The sequence below is a fragment of the Magallana gigas genome, chromosome 2 (assembly GCF_963853765.1).
Source record: "Magallana gigas chromosome 2, xbMagGiga1.1, whole genome shotgun sequence".
Classification (NCBI taxonomy): domain Eukaryota; kingdom Metazoa; phylum Mollusca; class Bivalvia; order Ostreida; family Ostreidae; genus Magallana; species Magallana gigas.
Genome location: NC_088854.1, coordinates 16,034,072 through 16,058,410, shown reverse-complemented (window position 1 = coordinate 16,058,410; position 24,339 = coordinate 16,034,072). Strand labels below are relative to the sequence as shown.

The 24,339-nt window shown below is 32.8% G+C and overlaps 2 protein-coding genes across 19 annotated transcripts in view; one reads left to right on the top strand and one right to left on the bottom strand.

Annotated features, from left to right (window-relative positions):
* Window positions 1–136: 136 nt before the first annotated feature.
* On the top strand, window positions 137–9,622 carry LOC105343625 (uncharacterized). 3 transcript variants are annotated; one of them, XR_004599692.2, is made up of 10 exons: window positions 137–302; window positions 1,836–2,239; window positions 2,486–2,619; window positions 3,486–3,628; window positions 3,790–3,886; window positions 4,061–4,213; window positions 4,643–4,815; window positions 6,218–6,383; window positions 6,742–6,910; window positions 7,031–7,172. XR_004599692.2 is itself a non-coding variant. In XM_011451045.4 (9 exons), the coding sequence occupies exons 1-9, from the start codon at window positions 160–162 to the stop codon at window positions 8,878–8,880; spliced, it is 1,599 nt and encodes a 532-aa protein (XP_011449347.2). In that variant the 5' UTR covers window positions 137–159; the 3' UTR covers window positions 8,881–9,622. The 3 variants fall into 3 exon arrangements, 2 of the variants coding, with proteins under 2 accessions (XP_011449347.2, XP_011449346.2); XM_011451045.4 differs by lacking the exons at window positions 6,742–6,910; window positions 7,031–7,172 and adding an exon at window positions 8,695–9,622; XM_011451044.4 differs by lacking the exon at window positions 6,218–6,383 and having other exon boundaries at window positions 7,031–8,685.
* A 1,016-nt stretch (window positions 9,623–10,638) lies between these two features.
* Window positions 10,639–24,339, bottom strand: part of LOC105343626 (probable phosphorylase b kinase regulatory subunit alpha) — a 34,374-nt gene continuing 20,673 nt past the window's right edge. For 5 of the 16 annotated variants that reach the window (XM_011451048.4, XM_011451053.4, XM_011451051.4 and 2 more), the window contains 16 exons: window positions 24,279–24,323; window positions 22,185–22,244; window positions 21,639–21,879; window positions 21,211–21,286; window positions 21,045–21,122; window positions 20,756–20,832; window positions 20,483–20,561; window positions 20,062–20,191; window positions 19,330–19,428; window positions 18,267–18,314; window positions 17,865–17,903; window positions 16,112–16,215; window positions 14,804–14,968; window positions 13,186–13,239; window positions 12,100–12,306; window positions 10,639–11,691 (listed from right to left, as the gene is read on the bottom strand). In XM_011451048.4, the coding sequence (XP_011449350.3) occupies window positions 11,515–11,691; window positions 12,100–12,306; window positions 13,186–13,239; window positions 14,804–14,968; window positions 16,112–16,215; window positions 17,865–17,903; window positions 18,267–18,314; window positions 19,330–19,428; window positions 20,062–20,191; window positions 20,483–20,561; window positions 20,756–20,832; window positions 21,045–21,122; window positions 21,211–21,286; window positions 21,639–21,879; window positions 22,185–22,244; window positions 24,279–24,323 (1,679 nt within the window). In that variant the 3' untranslated portion in view covers window positions 10,639–11,514. Of the gene's footprint in view, window positions 11,692–12,099; window positions 12,307–13,185; window positions 13,240–14,803; window positions 14,969–15,505; window positions 15,568–16,111; window positions 16,216–17,864; window positions 17,904–18,266; window positions 18,315–18,536; window positions 18,567–19,329; window positions 19,429–20,061; window positions 20,192–20,482; window positions 20,562–20,755; window positions 20,833–21,044; window positions 21,123–21,210; window positions 21,287–21,638; window positions 21,880–22,184; window positions 22,245–24,278; window positions 24,324–24,339 lie in introns of those variants that run through there. The other 11 variants (XM_011451055.4, XM_011451059.4, XM_011451052.4 and 8 more) reach the window with 10 other exon arrangements.

Genomic DNA, 24,339 nt, shown 5'->3' with positions numbered 1-24,339 from the left:
TAGAAATTGTTTTTTACTTTTTTTTTATTTTTTCATTTAGAAAATATAACCTTATGTAAATCTGAAATAAGAGACTTTAATGATATCATATCAGCATTAGGAAGATTGTTTTCGTTTTATGTGTTTCTGATATCGATCTCAATTATTTTGCCGTATAACATGTCAGGCATGGATTTGCTTGGGCTAGGAGGTAAAAATTCGGAGAAAAATACTCACAATCATGTTCCAGATGGGGCTTGTTGTGGGGGAGATAATGCAAATTCCAGTAAAGACCATCCTATTTTTGCTGCAGTGAAATCGGGGTAGGTGAAAGCATTGAAATTAGACCTCGTCTTGCTTGTCTTGTGAGCTTAGGGTTTCATTTTATTTTGAAAAATGTTTATATATCCTGTTCTTTAAATTCATTTATGCTAAAAATATTTTTTTGAAGTTCGTTTATTATATAATATAAACTATTTTCAATTTTTCATTTAAACATATTTGTGATTGTTTGATTAAGTTTTACAAATGAGTTTGTTTTTATAATGTTTATACCGTTGCTATGTCCAAATTTTAACCCAGCAGAGACCTCGAGTCAATTAAATTTGTGCTTCTACTAGTTCTTCATTTTAAGAGAACTGTTTTTTGATATGTATTCCCAACAGTTGTGATTTTTGCTAAGAAAATTTGCAGTTAATATAATCATAATGACAAAACTTCAAATGACTTTTTTTGCAACAGATTGTTACAACAAATTTATGCAACATTTATTACAAAAAAATAATGCCATACGTTAGGAACGTTGTATTTTAATTCAAGAGAAAATCCTATTTTGAATAAGGAAATAACACAGAGCATGAGAATTTTTAAATAGGAATTGAGAAAAAGATCTGGTTGATAAACCTTTTAAAGATAGGAAATATGGTTAAGATGGTTAAACTTCCTGCTGCATTTAATGTAATGCATCATGTAAAGTATAAATGTGTGCAGGCACAAAATCACTTTAATCTCAACTCGGGGGCATTTGATGTACATGGATTTATGATTTTTTTTTTTACTAGGTTATTTTGTTTCATTTTATATACACAATTCTTTAAGTATTAATGAATAACTTCTGGGGGTTTTAATGAGGATATACTAAAAAGTAAAAACAGTGAGAGCTTTAAAAATTTCCTTCTTCATAATGTTTTTGTAGAAACATTTAATGAAGTAATATTTCAAATCTATGTTTCAAAATATCACACCTTTCCTGCATTCTGACAGGCTCCTCCATTTTTTTTAAAATATAAAAGCCTCCAAAGTTAAAAGGATTTTTATCATCCTTTTTCTATTCAAAATTTTCTTGAAAAATGAATATATGGCATGTAGAACACCGCTATTGAAATAAATAAGGATCCAGTTGATCAATGGTATTGCTCATGGAATTCTTTCAGAATGTTTGTTACCATATATAGGATGTGTCATTCTTCCCCATAAAAAAAAAATTAAAAAAAAAAAAATGCCCCATAATCTCTTTTTAACTTGTTCAAGAAGGGAAAACAATTGTAAACAAATTATTCATGAAATTTTTAGTTTTAATTGTCAAATACAATGTTTGAAATTCTTCGTTGATTACAGAGCATATCATACACTGTTGATTGTTGTTAATTCTATTTTACATTAAAAGGCAAGTTATTCTTATTGCATTGTTGTATGAATAGGACACTTAAGTGGGCAGTTTAAAGAAGTTCACATTGTATTAAAGTTACATGTGCAAAATATGTTGGGGAAATCTTTTAACATACCACTCTGCATCTTGTAAAGATGACCCCATTTTGCATGAAACTGTCATTCTTAATTTCAAATTGTGATTCCAGACTCCTAGTTCCTGTGCAGACCATAGCAGAGGATGGGCCTGAAGTATTCAATATGCGGGATGAGAAAGGACATACTCCTGCTCATTGGGCATGTTTGGGGGGTCACATGACAATTCTAAGGTTCATTATGGACAGCAAAGGTCCAATAGATCAACCAAGTAACAATGAACTAGGTGCCCATCCCATTCACTGGGCTTGTGTGAATGGTCACATCAACATAGTGGACATTTTGCTTCAGTATGGTGTGAATATTGACACAACTGATCTAAAGGGATGTACTCCATTAATAGTGGCATGTCAATATGGGCACACGATGATGGCAGGGTACTTAATGGGCAAAGGGTCACGTTTACAAATGGTGGACAAAGATGGGGACAATGCATTACACTGGGCATCCTTCAAAGGTATGGGTTATATGAATCACCAGTTTTATTATTCACTGAAATCTATGATTTACTATTACCGGAACAAAGAATAAATGTATCACTGTTAGCCAACAGAAATGCCTACAGTGTTTAAAATATCTTGAAATGCTAAATCTTCTCTGAATCTGAATGTTTAGTTTGGTCCAATCATGAAATCGTCAATGTCAGAGGAATCACTAGTGGAAATATTTTACTCATTAATGTATGTATAATCACTATATTTAGGTCACTCAGAGCTTATGAGGCTTCTCATATACTCTGGTTTCAATCCACGTCAGAGGGACAATTTTGGACAGACACCACTTCATTTAGCCTGCATCAATGGAACATTACTAGCAGTACAAGAACTTTGTGAGCAGGTACATGACTGTACATGTAGCAAAATAATCAAAAAATAATTGATTAACCCTTAAGAGCTGTCTGTTAATCAAAATAGTATGGTTACAGAATCTCAAAGTGAATATTCATGTGCAGTTTATATGTAGTTATGGGTATTTAATCTTTAAGTAAGTGTGAGCATAAATATTATATAGGTTTGTGTTTCCTGTTGCTGAAAAAAAATTCAAAGAAAAACCATGAACAAGTGACTCTTCAAAGTTCTAAGACAATCTAAAATAATTACAGAATGTAATGATTTATGTCTAGTTTTATTAACCGGAAGGAAAAACCCGTTTATTGAAATGGTGGGTGGGCAGCTGGCTAAAGAATACCACTATTGTACAGATAACTCCTCATTTTCAAGATAGGAAGCTTTTGTTTAGTAGATATGAACATATATCAGAGATGTGCATATTACTTGGAATTTTGAATTTGATTTTTTGATAATTTATGCCAAAAATACCAGCTGTAGAACTTCGTCTTTTTTGGGGCAAAGTATTGCATATATACAGCAAAACTCGTTTAGTACGAACACGGATATTGCGAATTTACGGATATAGCGAAGTCATCTTGGATCCCCAGCTATGTAAATTTAATAAATTTCTTATACGGTTATAACGAATTACGGATATAACGAAGTAATTTCCTAAGTCCCAGTGACTTCGTTATAACCGAGTTTTGCTGTATAGTACTGTACTCATTTTTTGGATAGATTGGATTTACCAATTCAGGGTTGACAAATGGATTATGGATACTGTTCACACAAAAGGAAACCTGTTTGCTGTCACATTTACAGCTTTTGTCTTGTTGACCTTGTGTTTCATTTTTATTACTGCTACTGTTGAAGGATGGAGTGGAAATAGAAATTGCAGATAGAAATGGGAAGACTCCACTGATGTTGGCAAATGGCAGAAAACACGAAGAAGTGTGTGACTATCTCCAGAGGCAGCTCAAGAAGAAAAACAGTATATTACCCAAAATAGATTTTTAGTATGTATTATCCACTTTGCTATGTTCCTAATTTGTCAATTACAGTCAAATTCAATCAAACTTAAAATATGATTATATTATGTGTAAATGTTATGCGTTAAACTTATATAAGATTCTGAAATTCAGTTGTTGGTTTTCTAAGTTTTGTCATTCTCTTACAGCACAATTGCATTTGGACCTCCAGGAAATAGCAAAGCTGCCATTTTGTTCTTCATGATCAATGTCATATGCTGGGGATATCCAATGTATATTGTGAAGGTGAGGAAGATTCAGTTACTTTAATCTTATATGATGTTTATGTGTCAGCTAGTGTTCAAAATTTAAAAAAAATGAAAAGTGTGCTTCATCTTGAGAATTATTCATTGTAAACAAAGAGCTGTAACGACTCACTACCTTGCCACTCAGCTAATGATTATCCTTCTTCTTTTGCAGTGTTTGCCATATACTTGGAATGAGCTCCAGTTGGTCCACATAGTGTTCTTCTTCGTTAATATTATAATGTGGTTTTGTTTGTTCCATGCTAGTACCACTGATCCAGGTTTTCTTCCAAGAAACATCCCAGAATATGATTTAGCAATAAAACAAGTGAGTTACAGACTTTTTTTTGCACATATTTAACACATTATTTTATGCAAGTTTTGTATTTCAAAACTAGAAATAACCATAAAATAGTACCGGTAATCTGACTTGTAATCTAAATGGAAACGAGAGAATTTTTATACTGATTTATCGGAAGTTGTACAGAATTTTGATTGAATTTTTTTTGTAAACAAAGTGTTTATTTAAATATCTATACTTACCTGCATCGAACATTTAGCAATACGTAACGGACTATTACTACTATGCCCAAATTATTTTTAGAATGAGTTATCTTCCCTTAACCAACTTTCTTCTTGTAAATATAGCATCATAAATAATCATCAGTTACAGTTAATCTGTATTTCTCTGTTTTGAACTGTTTAACAAAAGTTCTAAAAATGCAGGAGGTTCTTACTTTATTATTTTATTTTACAGGTAGCACATTTTGATGATTGGAAGCAGGGGGAAAACCCCTTGAGTCGTCTCTGTCACACCTGTCGCACGGTCAAACCACTGCGCTCCAAACACTGTCGAATTTGTAACCGCTGTGTCAAAGTCTTTGATCACCACTGTCCGTATATATACAACTGTGTAGGCTACTATAACCGGTAAGGAACTCCTTGGCTTTAAATGATTACCGGTATATATATATTATATGTGTACATGTGTATGCTTGTAGGTATTTTGTTATATAAAAGCTTTTTGATGTCATGCATATAGCAAATAGACATAATGGTATCTATGAGTTATCACAATCATTTTCATTGGCAATTATAGAATTGTGTTAAACTAAAGAAATGCAAGCAAAACACAGTTAAAGTACGCATCAAAAAGATGGGTTTTTTTCTTTAAAAAATGAAATTATTTTCTCTTAATAATATGAAGTTGTATGTATATGACTATTAAGATTTAAAATTGAGAGAATTAGATAAAGTAATGAATTTATTTTAGTAAAAGTGAAATATAAATTTCATATTTACCAAATTTAAAAATGCTTTATGCCTGCTTGTATATAACCATCCTTTTATATAAATACAATGTTACATATATATATGTTGTTAGTTGCATGAGAAGTATTCAGTATGTGTACATGATACAAGTATATCTAATCCTAATCAGAAACAGACATGAATAAATGGAATTCATATGAGAAATATAGAAATTGTTGGTACAAGGCTGTGATGTTGCATGTGGGTCTCTCATTGATCATGGTCAAAGTTATCTCCCTTCATAAAGATCTATCATCCTCCATCTATCTTCCATTTCATCTTTAGATTATCTGCATGGTATTTTAGCAGTGTTTGGAACCACTCCTTTTCATTTTGTTTGTGTAGAACATTTTGTATCCTCTGTATTTGTTGTGATGATTGGATGGAAATCTCGGGTTGTTTTTCAATCATTTGTTAGAGCTGCTAATGAGTGTACAAATGTTCTTGAGCCATGGTCCAAAGTCAGCTCTGTTCAATTAACTTCACTATTCTCATGTAATATGGGACACCATATTTTAATCTGTTTGAATTCTTAACATCATGCTCTGTGAGTGCATCAATAACGAACATGTGTAAACTACATCTGGAAAATACAAGGTAGCATTAAAGGTCAACCTCCAACTTATTAAGCTTCACTTGCAGTGTTCATTTGCTCAATCATCCCTAGTCCCTAGGGAGAGGATCATACAAAATGATATTGGCTGTGGTTTGTGATGATGGGGTGTACACTAATTTCAATATTACGCACAAACTTTGTTAACTGCATTGCACATTACCAGTATTTTAAATCATTTATGCTTTGCATTTTCTAAAATCTTTCATTGATATGTTTTTTGATAGCTAATATTTATTTAATTGTAAATGTTTTGCATGACTAATTGTGAAGATGTTTAAAATATTAATCTGACCAGAATAACATGCATGATTGAACACCAACTGAGGAATTTAACTTTGTTACATCTGAGTGTACCCGTTTCACATGAGCATGACCGAGGCTTGATGACAGTTTCTTCTGTTGTAGGCCCTGGTTCTTCATGTTTGTTTTCACCATGTTTGCCAATGCAATTTTTACGGACTTTTTCTGCTACCATCTTCTTTCTGAGTTTGGCTGGGACTGGATAGTTGTTATAGGAGCGGTGGAGGCTGCTGTGGCCACAGTCGCTGTCACAGCTGTGTCCATTCTCATGGTAAGACTGCCCAGAACTGACCGCTACAGTCAAGAGCCTTCATAAAGCATCACAGCTGTGCACTAACTTGTGAGTGATTGGTTGGATCTGTAGGATGATTACACCAATCACATTGTGGTACTTGTTGTAAAACAATCTCCTGATGTTCAAAGAAAGTAAAGAAAAAGAATGACGGTGTGATCATTTACACGCTCTAAAACATAAAATTTCTATTTCAGTTTAAAACATATGTCTCTAAAACTCAAGACTTTTTTTCTTTCTAAAATCAGGAGATTGTTCACTTTGCAGCGAAATGCCGAATGAAGACCCTTGATATGAGTACCGGTAATCATTATTTGTGTGGGTTTTGTTTTTTCAGAGTCTCATTTGTAGGATTCGTCTTCTGCGTCACAATCAATGGCTATATAAGCACCTTCTTTAGTTACTATGCCTTGACTCTGTACGAGGAACTGAACTTTGTTTACATCTTCTTCCTGTTCCTTATGGGGTTCTACCTGATAGTGGCCACTTACCTGAGCGGATACCTGGTGAGTCAGAGACCAACAGACCTCCACAGAGAGTCAATTGAAATTCAAATTTCTGAAAAACCTCCTACTTTGCTTTCACAAACGCATGACCCTCACATGACCAAGTGTTCTTTTTTTCAGGTCTTTGGGATCTTGATGAATATAACAACCAATGAACAGCTTAAATACAAAAAGTATGCTCACATGAAGGATAAAGATGGAAAATTTTTCAACCCTTTCAATGGTGGACCAAAGAGAAACTTTTTGGACTTCTTTTTCATTAAACTTCTCCCAAGGAATGAAGATGGAGACTACATTTTCACCAGATTGCCTTCCTGATTAAGGACTTGCTGCATTAAGTTTGATATTTATGCTTCATGGACATTTATGATTTTTTTAATGAGTTTTCAAGAGAATCTGTCATGATCTAATTAATATTTATTATAAACCCTTCCATATTTCTGAGTTTTGTGAAAATTTAGTTGTACTAGATAGTAGCTACATACAGATCTCTTCATATAGTCCGTCAATGCATACACATTGTGTCATAGCATTTTGAATTTTCAAAATTTATAGTCTGAATTTTGAGAGAATGTGTAAAGTAGATTGTACTTCATTCTGGCCATGTAAAACATGTCAAAAAGGGTTGATAGCATAGTTGTACCATTGTAAGGAACACTTTCCATGCCATGAATTTCATGTAACGGCACTGTCATGATGTTTTCCTTATTAAATGTGATTTTGATGCATTTAGTAACTATATAACAATAAGACATCAATAATTGAAGAAAATGTATATAGAACAAAATTCATCGCTTCTATTTGGAATGTAAAAAAGTTGCATAATATTGTTGTTTTTACATGCTTATTATATTTATTTTTTTATATATATACCTATTTATATATTTTTTAATATGAAATGTGAAAGAAATTATTTTATGCATGAGAATTTGTTTTAGATTTTTTTAAGATTATCTGTAGCTTTTATTTGCATATACGATGTTAGTAATCAATGTCCATTAATTGTCTTTTTCTTTTGTGTTTTCTTTTTCTTAACTTGGAAAATGTTTTATTATATTACCATACTTCTTATATTTTTATGATTAAAAGTCAACTGGAAATTAGATTTCTTGTAGTGTATTTTAAAAAATACATGTCTCTCTCTAATTTTTTTTATGAAAAAGCAATTGCCAATACACTTATTGATGCATTTACATCTTTAGACACATAGAAATACAACTCCTATACTGTGTTGTGTAATTGGGATGTGATATTGAAAACTTTTAGCATCTCAATATAAACGTAATTAAGAAATGACTTTAATACTCAATCAATTGAAATGAAAAACATTATAAAATTGTACCATATATTAGTCTGTTGTTAATTTAACTGGTCTAACTAATTTGAGGTTGACTGGTCTGCCGGCCAAACCAAAAAAATTAAAAAATTGTTAGATCATTACATACAGCTTATTGATATTTGTCAAATCTTGATGGAATGGAAAAAGCCTAAGGGATGTGCAACCTGAATGGCTAATTGCTACTTAAAATAAAACGTGCTTCAGTAGTGAAGGGTAAAACAAACAGTTGCTGACAGGGATTTGGGCAATATGGTTTATTGGACCTCGGCCTTTGTGTCTTGAGGTCCAACAAATGATATGTGCCCTCATACCCAGTCAACAATTGTATAGTATTGGCAATTGTTCTAGCAATCAAAAGGTACATTACAATTATCTGTAACTGTCAGAATTCACCATAACATGATGAATTACCTTATAATGTTTTGTCTTTTTATTTTTTTTGCAGACTTTCCATGCTGTGTATAACATCACTGCTAATGAGCGAGTTAATTTCAAGCGTTATAGATATTTAATGGATGGTAAAGGCGCCTTCTATAATCCATTTAATAGAGGCATCGTACACAATCTCAAGGAATTCTTCTTATTAGTGAAACCCAGAGCTGAACAGGATGTGGAAATATTAAACATCTGAAATCTATCATTTCATATTTACATCTTTCTGAATGCTGGAACTTTTTCTTATATATGTTATTTAAGTTTATACATGATTTGTCCATGAACATTGATCTTGTGCCTGAAAGATTTTTTACTAAGTAGTTGTGATCGGGATGAGATTTAATAGTGGTTAATGCTTGTGCCTTTACAATCAGTTGGTGCAATCAGAGTTCATTATCATAATTAATCAGAAAACCTTCACTCATTCAGGTCATTCTACCTTAGCAGCTGCAAGTTGTTCTGAATTTCTTAAAACCAAACATTTACATCTTGATCAGATGCTGATTAAGTTTCAACTTTTTTGTCGGTTTGTGACAATCATACTGTTATCATTTTTTTAAAATTTTTTTTTGAGTGGTTGACCATCTGAATTTTTTAAGGAAAAAATTATTAACATCAACATTTGAAAGTTAAATTAATAGATTTTGTGTACAGTTTTGAGAATTTAAGCAGTTACTTAATGGTCTTTCTTGAATGTCAGAAGTAAATGAATGTGCATGTATATTAGTAAAACTGTTGATATTATTTAATTATGATGCAAAAGTGATGAAAAAATGGGTTTCAAATAGGTAAAGATTACTTTGAACAAATAACTAAAGGCAATGTCATGTAAATTATATACATGTATTTAGTGTATTCTAATGATACAAGTTACAATGTAGACATTCTGACAACCAAAGTTTTTATACCAGTTGAACAAAATAAAGTTCTTAAATGTTTTACATTTTCTGGTTGATTTTTTGAAAAATCTTCAATTCTGAACAATGTTGTATAGGTAAAGGTTTACAAATTCAAAGCTGTATTTAAGTTTTTTTTTAATTAAAAGTCACATTGCAGCTGTTTAATTGATTTTAGCAATCAATTTACCATATTAAAGCATACAAATCTTGCCAAATTTTGAAATTTTATATATGGAACATCCAAGTTTAAAACAAGACCTAATTTTTAAAAATTGTGTATTATACAGTCTTATTTCATGGAACTTTCTCCCAACAGTACTTTCCAACATAATACATGTACCATTATGTTTTCTTTGAAAGGATTTAATTCCTTTAATGTTCTTAAGTTGTCCTCCCCGCTTCTTAATTAGGTTTCTATTCTGAACATTAGTGAGAAGTTCGCATAAGGTTAACTTCCTTTGCTTTATTTAGAAGAATTTTTTCTACAAAACTAACAAACCCCTTCCCAGGCTTCTGTTTGACCCAAAGTGGTACATGTAACTGCCTTACATGTAACTTCTGTGGTTTGGAGTTTGTTTTGGTGAAGAAAAGTATCCAGATGTTGATATTGAAGCAAGCTTACATAATTGTTATCCTGTAAAAAAAAATTGGTTTGCTATACATGGATTATCCATTAATACAGTTTACATATACAGAGGTCTTTTTCCTGATGTAATTTTTTTTACTTTTGTGTTAATCTTATTAAGGAGCCTTCAGAATCTGGAGAAAAAAACAGATCCTATAACTTTAGAATTATAAAATGTAGATTTAAGAACTTCAAATTTTCAAAGACATGATCCTCGAGTCAGAGCTTTAGTGACCTTGACCTTTGATATGATTGAACTATTATGCATTATAATCTTCATACCTTAAACTTTATGCTAGTAGTTGATATCTTATATTTTACTGTGTCTACAATATGTAGCTTAAATGACAGAAGCTATAGTTATATCTTCTAATTAAATGTTTTCTAAAGGCACAAAAGAGTTACTTTGAAAATCAGAAAGTACATCATCTTAAAACTGTATCAACAAACCTTTATTGATATAAAGCAGATTTAATATCACAAAAAATAAAAATGGAAATACACTATTATGTATTATTCCATCATAAAGCAACACTATACATGTATACATACAAAATGTATCTGTAACATGAGAATCATGACTTTTCCATCACAGTCACGAATGGTTTTCTTTAGAAAAGTTTTTTTAGCTATAGATGCTTTAAAAATAAGTTAAATTGTAAATGGTTTCATAAAAAAGTTATTCAGTAATAACAGTTAGAAACCTGGTCTGTTCTACCTTTATGTTCGATTTACACAATGCATAAAAGCCACAGTTACCTGTGTATAGTATGGTCAAAACTTCTTCACTGTTATTGGTTAGCATATTCAAAGTTTTTTAGAAAGCAAATTAGCAAATATGCACCTGTATGCAAACTTGCAAGTACAAAGTACATATATTGCAAATTCATACACTAACGCAGGTGAGGTAATGGCACTACAATTAAAAATCACAGTCTTCATAACATTGCTAAAAATTATTCACATTCAAGGTTTCTACAGAACATTCCTATTTGGATTGAGGTGTACATTGTTCATAAATGGCAATCTGCCTGGTACACATATACAAGCCAAAAACTCTTATGGTCTAATAATAACCAATAACTATAATACATAATCATGCTTGTATTTGCATACAATATAACAATGTCATATTCAGAATACTCCAACAATTAAAGCATGGGTTTGTGTCATGTGGTTTGTATTACATATTAATATTCCATGTTTTAATGGAATAAAAAACTTCAAACTCCAGGGAAGGAATTCACTTTAAAGTCTAGAAAAAAGGTAAGGTGAACACTTGGACATCCCATATCACTTTAATGCCTTAGGATACTGCACAGTCCACGTTAGCATCCTTGTCTACAGGGATGGGCAAGATGGTGGCCAGAGCTCTACACAGGTAGGACATCGTCCCAAACCGACCACTTGGTGCAGTGTCATAAAAATGGAGGCTGATTCCAGCCGCTCCCTTAGAATGCTCCATTACATCACTTGGGATTTTCTGTAATAGTTGAAAATTGTACCCATCAATTTTTAAACAATTTGATGATACAAGGAAATTAACAGTGCATATACTGATGATAATGATTCAAAAGGTAATTCAAATGATGTTGTATATTTTATTTTAATTTAGGTGCTTTACCCATGATTAAATATTTTTATGTGGCATTTTCCACCTTACTATGGAAATACATGTACCTATGAATTCTGATGTTTCTTTTCTTTTCTCCTAACATTCCTGCAATAACTTGTTATCTGTATTTTTTTCTCTTTTGTTTCAAAATGGATGAAATAACAATAGCATATCTTTAAAATCTTTGAAAATAATTTGTTTATTTGACCCCTGTCTGAAAACTTCCTACATAAGCAGAGTTAGCCCTTTCAATTTTGAACAAATGACAAGACTCACCTGATCCTTGAGATAAATTGCATTGGCTGTCTGGACTATCTTGTCCACATAAATGAGAGTGGAGAAGGAGAGTTTACTGTTGTCGTTCTCTGTCAGCAGAGTGAGGACCATCAGGGCCTCCACCATCAGCTGTCTGTACTCTGGCTGAGGGATCCTGTTCAACACCATCTCCACATGTAGAGCAAACTTAAACTCCCCAGGGGTCATCTATTGACAAAAACATAGGTTAAGAATAAAGACCTCACATAAGCTGCTAATGAAACACTTATGCCCCCTCCTTTTGAAACATCAGTGAAGAAACCGAATTGAAACTGCAAATAATTGAAACACCTACAAAGAAAATGAACAGAAACTGCAAATAATTGGAATTTTTATACGTCCAAGGGGCATAACTCTGTCAAAAATTGCTCGATCATACCCAATATGAAACTTGACCTAGATATTATAATGATAAACCTGTATACTAAATTTCATTTTAATATGTTCATCCTCTGTGAAGAAAATGAGCGGAAACTGCAAATGATAGGAATTTTTATACATCCAAGGGGCATAACTCTGTCAAAAATTGCTCAATCATACCCAAAATCGAACTTGACCTAGATATTATCATGATTAATCTGTATACCAAATTTCTTCTTTGAAGGGGGGGGGGGGGCATAATAATCAAGACATGCTCTGAGATCAATAATAGCCTGGTATATCAACGATATCGATAGTGTGGAATATCAATGACAGTATGGGATGTTGATGACAGCATCTGCATATGATATCGATGATGTAAGGAATGTCAATGATGGCATGGATATTAATGATATCATGGGTTATTGATAATAGGATTGGATGTCCATGATAGTATGGAATGTCAATGATAGATTGGGATATCAATGATATCATGGGATATCAATAGCATTGGATCTCCATGATAGTATGGGATACCAATGATAGCATGGGATGTCAATGATAGTATGGCATACCAATGATGATATGGAATACTGTCTAATGACAGTATGGGATATCACTGATGGCATGGGATATCAAATATATCATAGGATATCGATAATTTTTTGGGATGTCAGTGACACTCACCTCCCTGGTTAGACTGTGTGGCAAGTGCTGTCCTTCGATGACAAGACCATGGCACTAAACAATGTTAACAATTATTAGTAACATTATCTCATATCAACGTCATGATAATGTCATGATACATATTGGACATCATTATACCCCCGCAAACGAAGTTTAGGGGGGTATATTGGTTTCACCCTGTCCGTCTGTCTGTCCGTCCGTCTGTCCGTCTGTCCGTCTGTCTGTAGACGCAACTTTGTCCCCCCTATAGAATTTTTTATTACTGCATGGAACAGTTTGAAAATTTGTACATATGTTGAACACCATCTGAAGATGTGCACCTGCAATTTTTTTTAAGATCAGACAAGATTTAATGATTTTATGACAGTTTTCATTTTCCTTATTCTATATATTGTACACTAATGTTGAAAAGTAAGGGAGGTAATCCTTACAGATTTTATTAATTAATTAATAGAAAACACTCTAAAATATATTTATATAAATACATCCAGATGGAGTTTTTTGTCTTTATGTCTTAATTAATAAAAAAAAATTATTTTTTATAAGTATTCTATCAACTGACAATGCAAAGTTTTTGTTTGTCAATGATAAATTCTTAGGAGCTAATAAGAACATCAAAGACAAGTGTGGCTGAATTCATTTGTCCCAAGGGAGCCATTATCTGAGCCATGGTTCAGATGGAGCATGTGTTTAGGGGAAATTGATAATCTGTAAAATGGGTGATGGTTTTGGGGCTATTTTAAAACTGTTTCATGTAAACCAAAAGGTCTATCATTATAAGGAAATAAATAATATAATTATTAATAAAGAAGTTAAACTATTTTTAGAGGTTGTTTAAATTTATTTGTCAAGTAAATTGATGAAGTAACCCTATTGGGCATTAATTTAAATGAAATTCAAAATTACTGATATGATTGTAGTGTTTTGGCAATTTTAAAATTGTTTGTAATATTAAATTTTCTTTTTTTTTTACATATTTTTACATAGTATGGTAATTATGGTAATGTTTTGGGAGTTTATTAAATTTAACAAGTTCATCAAAGAAAATCATAGTCCTATGGGATCAATTTTCTGATATGGAGTTCCATTGTGCCATAGGAGAAAGTGAGGAAAATTTGAAACAACTAATTGCATCTGTCAAGACTCTTATTAGAAAGATATTGAAAGTTTTATCAACAGAAGAGCATTGCTTAGCTACCGGTATTTCTATTCACTGCAAAGGGAGGGGTTATTGTCATTTTGTTGGTTTTTCTTTAAATCAATTAGATTAAAAAAATATATCATCAAATGCATACATTTGTAAATGTATTACTGTTATAGATATGTATTTACAGTGAAATTCTGACAATTTTGATTTTAATTTTTCTTTGTTAACTAACTTTTTTTTTTTTTACAATTCTAGAAAAAATTTTTTGTATGTGTTCCAAACCTTTATTATTCAATTCAATTATTTGTCCCATTTGAAATTAGCCTAGCGGGGGTATTAGTCCCATTAGGACAGTTCTAGTTAAAAACTTGTAAATAAATACAAATGTGTTGAGGTAATTATTCTATATTCTTTATATTCTTTACTCTCACCTATTTCATTTTATTATATATAATAATTACTGTTAGTTACCATTTTGAGGACCTTCCAGACCCTGGGATAGAACCCCACAGGAACACGGTTCAGAGCCCCGTCTAGACGCCGCCTCCTCAGCCACTGACCCTGGCGGTCAGATTCCACCTCCTCGTCATCCTTCTCAAGGTCATTTGGGTCAATGTGATGGATACTCTTCTGCATCTAGACATGAAAACTTGTAAATCTAACTATTGACATGTTAAAAAATAACTTTTTAAAAATGGTTGAAACATTCAATACCCCAATCCTTGAAATCAGTAACAACAGGGACATCATACTATTGAACCAGCTTAGATCACCATACCACTTTTCCTTACCTTGAAGCCACCGAAAGATCCTGGTGAAATAATATGACACAAACTAAACTATAACATGCCCATCAGGACAAACAACCTATTGGAAACTCCTAAACCTGTCTTGAGGGAGAATTCTACTTAGGTATACCAATCAATACAATTACTCTTAGCATGCAAAGGCAAAGCTATTCCCATAAAACATGAACCTTCTCTAAACAAAGTATTGCCACTAACACCTAAGAGACTATATATCTAATCCATCAGTGCAATGGTATGGCTCAAAACATTGATTCTAAATCTCAAATTTATCTAGTCATTTCACATTGATAGTAATTAAGAGAGCACAGTTACAGGAGGAGAGAGAACCCATGCAAGACATAGACAACAGTGCCACACGACTCACCATTGACAAGTTTCTGTCATCCAAAATCAAACTCTGGCTCTGTGACATATTGGAATTTTTCTCTTTGGGGTGAAAGAAACAGTTCAAATAAATTAATCAATGAAAAAGTAGTGCATTACTTGAAGCTAGGGGAATTGGGTCTGGTTTTCATTCTTAATTTTGGGTTAAAAAACTGAATAAAAAATAAAATAATATTCACATGAAACACTCCATGCAATGGTGAAATAGGTAACCATGGTGACATAAATACCCATGCACCAAAACTATTGGATCAGAAAATCAAACTTATTCCCCAAAGAGTGTAATAAATGCCAAAAGGTATAATCCTGGAGAAAATCTATTCTGCATATGCTAAGCCCAGATTCCAGCAGAACAATGCATTCATTTAAAATGGACACACACACAGTACAAAACGAACAACCAAGACACGTTTCTGAAACACACATCCATACTACCTAGTCCTTACATCCTCAACAGTTACACTAGTGTAACAACACTAGTGAAACACCCTCGGGTCCTAGACTTAGGCACTGGTGTAAGTGAAACTTTTCAATGTTAATTAACATTATTAAATAACTGATCTAGACATTAAGTAATGGTAGAAACCTTGGCATGTGGTTTTCGACTGAGTCTGGCAAACTCTGTGGCCTCCTCTCCCACCTTCTTTGTGGACACTGATAACCTGCACTCATCCTCTACATTAGTGTGTTCTAATAAAATCAAAACATAACAACAGTGGTCAAAGTCTGTCATCTTGTTGCATAACTTCCATTCTTACCAATTATTACTGGTAATTGTGAAGTTTAAGCAAGAACAGGTATTACTAGTACCATTTCATTTAATACAATAGGCCTATATTGGAAGGGAGATCATCAGAGTTTTCTTTAAAACTTCATAATTAAATTATAGTACTGTAAGTAAAATACATAATCTTAGTTATTCATCTCTTGCTATTATTTTTTTTTCAGTCAAAAACTTGACTGCACTGTACTGTATCACACAGCCATTAAAAAAAAATCTCCAGAGAATTTCTGACCAATTTCACTGCCATTCTCTTGTGTAATATAAATATAAACATGTACTTGTAGAAATTAAGTACATTAATTATCATTTAAACCAAACATAATGACAGTTTTCACAAAACTGCTTTCTGTACTACAAAAAGATTAAATTTTTTAATGACACTAAAAATAATTTCATCTCCAACCCATTTCTGACATACAGTTTGTACCATTAGGAACTTAACAAAATTAAAATATCAAACCACCAAAATTACATGTTACACATTTAGAGTTTTATATTTCAAAAAGGGGTATCCTGGGTTGGAGATGAAAATGTAAACTAAATGTGAAATTCTGCGACTGTAACAAGTAAAAGCACTAAAAATAAGCATTAACAACCACATCGACAGATTATACATTTCACATTAAATTAGTGTTATGAAACTTGTTGACAAATATCAGCTCAATTAATTTCATCATAGGTCAATAAAAGGGAGGGTAACAAAAAATACAAATATGCTTTACATTTAACTGAGTAAATCTGCAGACACCTTCAAGTTATCATAAATAATGACACATTAATCCCACACGAGAATTCCACAACTAGCCATCACTAATGCCAGAGGTGTGTAAAGTACAGTGGGTGCTCATGAGCGTTTGCCGAATTCCTATTTATCTACAACACAAATTTTGGCAAGCCCTAGCGTAACTGCTCTGCTGAACATACCTCTGGTCAAACACACTAATTTTACATCTTATAATGTCAAACTATTTACTAGAATTAGGATGGCAAAGGGCCCAAGTGTGAAGAACATAGAAACAAGAAATAGTGCAAGAAGGAAGGTTGCTAGTTCCAATGTTATTCTTATCTATAATTGTTATATTTCTTAAGAAGAACTGGGAAAGGGTTGGTTTTGTAATTACGGTACATGTATATTCTATAATAAATTCAGTTGCATACAATTTGAAAAAAAGAAAGCACATTGTGTAACATACAGCATTTTTCATATGGAACCCTTTTCATGTACTGGTCTGTTTTAAAAACAAGTATCATAATACATAGGCACATACATTTGTTTTAATCATAAATTATCACTAACTTGAAGCAGACAAGCAGTAGGCACTTAGGTATAGATGATTATTACATGTTCCACCCTGTAAATCAAATGTTTTTACCATATTTTTTTAGTTATGGATATGAATAAGTTAGGACAACATGTATTGAACCAAAACATTTGGTAATGTAAGTATTCTCCCTAAAGGCTAGTCTAGAAAGCACTATATATAATGGACAGCACACTCATTTCACACACAGGGTTAACCAGTGAGTTCTTTAATAGTGAGCACTAGTTAATTACCATCAGTCTCTGAATCTGTCGTCCATCTGGAGACCCCAACTATGATAGATAAATGCAGAACTGTTAACATATGTTACTGTTTACACACAGCACTTTACACTATGTGTATAATATTTATGGCAAAAACTCCATCTCACACATGTACCATACATGAACATCTAGTCCAATGTAGTTTCTATCACCTAACAACAATTCATGATTTATGTCAAACATTTTTCATTAACTGCAGCTGCTTTTCAACTTGTTGACTGTAATTTCTTTTAACTTCTATATACCGTACATGGGTTATGAGAAGAGGAAGATTAGTAAGTACTACATGAAATCTAATCGGGGAGGAACGGCCTGTGACTGAGGGCAGTGTCACAGTCAGAGAGGGGGGGGGGGGGGGCCACACACACTCACCACCACGCAGGTCCCCCGCGGGACCAGGAACACAAGTATGGATGTAGCCTAAAGCAGAATATCAAGCGTTTAGAAAGCCGTCAAAAAGCCATGCTCTTTTCATTAAGTTACTCTCATGTAAAATTAGTACAAAAATGGCATAAATGAAAAACACACTGATGAATTCTTCTGCAAGAAATTAAGACTCCTGTGAATATCAACTTAAGTGAAGTAAGCATTATAAACTTCTTGTCTAACTTTAACAAAGCTGAGACATTGAAAAAGGTATACCTTGAGTATGTTGAGTTTGTTGTATATTTCCTAATAAAAAGTTGTGAACTTATAATATTTGTTTTTGATAACAATTTATTTAATATATAAGCTTTGACATATTCATTTTTCATCCATCTGATAGACACGAGTTTATTTACATGTACCGGGGGTACCAATTTTATTCAAGACTTTTTTTTTTAGAAAATGTATCATTATATCTCTACTGCTCAAAAAGCATTAAAATAATCAAGAGCTCATTCTTTTCTCCTACAGCTAAAATTAAGTTCCATGTGGAAATTTTTTTTTTATGAATGCATGACAAGTAAATTATTAATATTGTATTTGACATCAATAAGAACCATTTCCTTCATAAAATCTCTACTTCAATGGCACTCCCCAGTGACCCTCAATTTAAGGTTACCATCAGTATGCATTTTTTTGGGAGAAAAAAACCCAGACTAGTTTGTCTAATCGTTTCAGTATACATTTGTATCTTACAGTAACAAGTTGATAAAAAAAAACATAATGAACAAATCTTTGAACATCATTTTTCATAATTTTTCTCAAAGTGAAAGTTTCTAGTCTTTGCTCCACTTTCCAATAGTTCATGGGCACAATAAATAGAGCCCTTTATTAGCACTGATAGTACGTACCTTGTTAAAAGTAACTCAATTATAGATATTAAAAACAGTAAAAAAAAACACCCCATATTATTACATTAAATCAATGTTTAATGTACCTTTGAATTAAAATGAAAATAGTATTACATTGAATTTGGTGTGTTGATATAGAATCTCTCTTCTTAACATACCTGTGCTGATGACAAACTCCTTTCCACTCAAAATATGATGTAAAAGGGTCTTCATTTCGAAAGGGCTGAGATTCATAAGATGTTCAGAGGCCTCATCACCTGTCAATTAACGTAAGTATAAAAAACAAGCTCACAGAATGAAAACTGAGCTTTTAATGGACTGAATTGTAACCAAGTGGTAACTGAAGGGTAACTGAATGGTGACTGACTAGTAACTGAATGTTGACTGACTGGTAACTGAATGTTGACTGAATGGTAACTGAATGGTGACTGACTGGTAACTGAATGTTGACTGAATAGTTACAGAATGGTAACTGACTGGTGACTGAATGGTAACTGAATGGTGACTGACTGGTGACTGAATGGTGACTGACTAGTCACTAAATGGGGACTTACTAGTGACTGAATGGTAACTGAGTGGTCATTGAATTGCGACTGACCAGTACAGGAATGGTGACTTACAAGGTAGTTTTCCATCAGCATTCAGTTACACTTCAGTTACCATTCAGTTGACTGAACGGCAGAAACATTTCAGTGACCATTATCTACATAAAATGATGACTTATGATAAACAAATATAGTCTACTGCTTCCGGTATACAACAGCTTATGTCTTAGGGAAAGTACCATTCACATCTTAGAACTCAACGAGGTCCATCTTTTTTATTTAATAGAAAAAATGGGTAATTTGTCCATGCAATAACAAGTGTCCGGAATCAGCTCAGGTTCACACCTGTGCACTTGAGTGTTCTCGCCAGCTCGGAGGCCATGACTTGTATGATGAGGCCAACCCGCAGTCTCAACATCTCGTTGAACAGTTTGGGCTCCGTCCGGATAAACATAGCCAGATAGATCAACAACTCCTGAAATATAGCAAGTATTAAGTTACACCTAATGCAGCACAGAAATTGAAATCAAACACAAAAGTTAAAGATTTGTTTGAACCATACATATCATTTAACACTATCATAATATTCAATGTATTATTCACCCTATGCTCTCAATGTCTACATTTGTATTACATATATAAATACCGGTATATCCTTTTGTTCAATGAACACTTGTAGATAAAAGATACAGCACCTACTCAATATTTAATACATTCCTTTTTTTATTAGTATGTATGGAGATTAAAATCGTTAATGTCATTTAACCTGTGTTAGGGATGCTGAACTCAGGTCCTCTCCACAGGCATCAAAAATAATCTTGGCCAATTCATCAGGCGGAAGGGGTCTGCAAGGATAAGTTCCATAACGCTAGAGCTCTGAATTTCCAAATTTACAATTCCACTACCAATACACAAAACAATTTTCCAATTGATTCATTTAATTAACATTAATTTTTATCGGAAGTAGAGAGAAGCTTTCCAATTATTAGCTAGACATGTGATGTATATTAAGGTTGGTCCTATCACAAATGGCCCTGACCTCATGATGACCCGCTCCCTGTCAGGTGGGAGACCCACAGATAACTGTTTCTGTCGAACCAGGAGATCAGTAGCTGCCTACAAGTACAGCAACAAGATGGAATAGTTTGGGGTAATTAATACTTTTTGTATGAAAATTGGAAAAGGTATTCATAGTTAACTTTTGGGTTTTTTTAAAATCAAATAAAGAAGAAAATGATGCAGATTCATTAATATATATATATATGCAAGATATTATACATGCACAAGGTATATAAGGTTTTCCATTAGAACTTTTGGTATAGACCTACCAGGGCTAACTCCTCCACTCTCTTCTTCAACAATCCTGCTGTATGCCTCACAAGTCCCCAGTGTTTCCAATGTCCAGCCTACATCAGAGAGGGAGCATGTCAACTAATACAATCACACATTGCATCATCTGATAATATTCACTTTCAATGTTATTAAGAAGCCAACCTTTTCATATAGTTCCACCAGCAGTTCCTTGATGTAACATTTTTTGCCATCAATAGTGATCTCCCAGTCAGGACCTCTGAAATCAAAGATTGAAATTCATAACAACCAGATGAGTGCATGCAAATTTGGAAATTCACCTTCATATTCATAATGAGTAATTACATGTAAAAAACACTGGGTTTAATTCAAAATATGAAATTATACATATCTTCACATGTGCAGTGATAGATATCATATATATTCAAGAGTTCAAGATATATTTTGAAAATACCAAAATATATTAAGTGGTTGGGTGTCCTAAATTATGTCAGTGTTCAATATACCAAATTTTTAACTGTATATTTTTTAGTGAAAAAATGCACTGGGTATAAATGAGAGAGAGAGAGAGAGAGAGAGAGAGAGAGAGAGAGAAACTCCGTTTGATTTACTTGTGGAGATACAGGTAGTGGATGATGTCTGCCTGTTCGTGTAACACTTCTGTATTGTTTAACTGCTCCACCAGCTCATCCACATTGATGATGCTCTCCTGCTTGGCTCCCTGGTGGAAGAAGTGGAAGAGCTGTGGGGAACTGGATGAGCAGGGCGACTGGTGGCTGTAGTGGAGGGGATGGAGGCTTCCCTTCAGGTGGAGGTTGGGGGAGTGCGGTCGTTGTATGGGGAATTCAACATCTACCATAGTAAAGCCTCATTCAATGATTTAATTTTTAGACTTCAATACATAGTATTTTTCAGTGCCATGCAAAAATTTTCCATCCTCATTCAAAGATTCAATTTTTATTACTGATAATTATTTTTTTTCTAAAAGCAATGCAATAACTAATTGTATCAAGTTTGGTATCAAAATCTTATCTAAAGGTATACCCATAACATGAGTCATATAGCCTTCAGTAAATTGATGAAGACATAGTTTTCAAAATATTATAGAATTAGCATGCTCCCAGTCTGTTTTGTTTGATAGAGAGAGTTTGACATACCATGAGATCTACCGTGAGCACTGGTTGTAGGAATAGGCACTCCACCGCTTTGTTCACGGTCTGTCATAGCATGCAGCAGCAAAGAGAAAAAAATAATATGTCACACTGCAGATAAAACTGTCACCAATCCTCTAAAAACACACTATCACCAGTTCATTCAAAATAATTCAGATTTAACCATTCACCCTGTACCAAATTTAAGTTTAAAAATCTACCAATAAATGACCTTTAAAATTGATTGAAATTATAGTCTAAATAGTTAAAAAAAATTCCAATTGGTTTCAGTATTAATCAACTAAATTTAATGCTTAACCTTATGTTAAAACAAAATGACTATCAAACTTGGGTGAACTGATTAAACTCAAAATCTTAAAATTATACAAAATACTGGGATACAAATGATATAGTTTTGAATTTTCATACAAGGTTCTACAATACAATGGTATATAATACACTTCTAAGGAAAATAAAGACATTAACATTAGTAGATCATTAAAAACTAATCAAATACATCAAATTAGGAGTTACTGTAATGTCACACTAAACAATTCCAAAAGGCAAAATAGTGTACAACTTGTAATAAAACAAAATGGGATAAAGGTATGCTTAAAACATGAAAATGAAAAGTTTATTTATAGCTTGTGAATATAATACAGTTATCGACTGTATAAGTATGGAGGCCACATGAGTTTTTGGACCCAAAGCTGAAACATTTCTCTTTGAAATCATTAACTGTTCCAAACTCAAAATCAACAACTGTTGTCTTATACCTTTCATTACGTACAATATGACAGTATGAAGGAACAAGCCAAGCATGTCTCATTGCATTTCAGCTTATCCAATAATATTCTGACAAGATTTGATGAATATTAATTAATTTTATTAAATATACCTCTGACTAAGGGGTCCAACAATTTTTACATTGGACCTGCAGACTGATCAACATCAAATTTGTTTGGACTTTTACCAACCAGTCACAAAGGGAGGTAACTTTGATTCTTGGGTATTCATGGTTATGGGGATTCTTTCTTTTTTAAAATCAAAAGCTTTAAATCAATACACGCTTGTCTAAAAGTCATGAAAATCCTTTGATCTTGACTTTATAGAAGACAATACTGTTGACTTCCTTGAATATTGGTGAACTAGACTAGTATAAATCTATGACCTATAAAGACATGGTTGATTCAATAAAAATGATTTCTAAAAAATCATGGTTGCAATAATTCCAGAAAAATATATATAAAATATAAAAGCAGATCTTTATATATATGAAACAGCAATAAGATTTGAAATACCAGGTATACTAGAAGAGTTTTAAGCCTGCAAGTCCATCCAAAAAAGTGACTCCTTATGCAATAAGAGTGAAGTGAACATAACACAACAGAGTGAAGTTGTGAAGGTGACTTATCATCAGAGAGCTTCCTTAGGTATTACCTCATATACATATACTCTGTAAACTTTGACTGTGTTGAAAATTGTTCAAACTCTCATTTTTTGAAAGGAGAAATAACTTGAAAATTGCTGTACTGTTTTATATGTATTAACACTCAAATGTTCAGATAACATGTATTTTTAAAATAATTTCAATATCCTAAAGCACATCATATATTAAGATTTGTTTGCAAAATAACTTATTTAAAACATATTCATAAAACATGTACCAGTTTTATTCATCATTGTTTGCTGTGTTTGGTTAATGCTTTATCAATGAAAATGAACAATCACAACTACGGTATATTCAGGAACCATGAATGATGTATCAGTAATTTTTGTCCTACCATAAAGTTAGTAAGGATGTATCAGTAATGTTTTTCCTACTGTAGAGTTTGTATATAAAATCTACAAGGATAAATGGGATCTATTTGGAGGAGTGAAGTTAACAATGTCCCATGGAATGTAAGATTGGATACAAAATCAAGCAAACCACATTATGAGTAAAATACAAAACAAACGGTGATCTGGTTAAGTTTCTCATTAAAGTAAATCCATGCATAAACTGCAGAGCTATGCCCTGCCTACTATTAAGCAACTCTACAGAATAAAATTCATTGGCTGACACGATGCATGAAAGAGAGCTCTGATCAGCCTACCTACCTACAGTTATTCCTCGCTCAAATTTCTTCAGCGACTCTTGTAAAGCTCAACAAGGAAACAG

Bases quoted from the DNA above. Each gene is read 5' to 3' on its own strand.
- LOC105343625 (XM_011451044.4), top strand. From the start codon at position 160: ATGTCAGGCATGGATTTGCTTGGGCTAGGAGGTAAAAATTCGGAGAAA. The intron at 303-1,835 runs GTAGGTGAAAGC...TTGTGATTCCAG, and splicing joins TTTGCTGCAGTGAAATCGGG to ACTCCTAGTTCCTGTGCAGA. The intron at 4,816-6,741 runs GTAAGGAACTCC...TTGTTTTTTCAG, and splicing joins TGTGTAGGCTACTATAACCG to AGTCTCATTTGTAGGATTCG.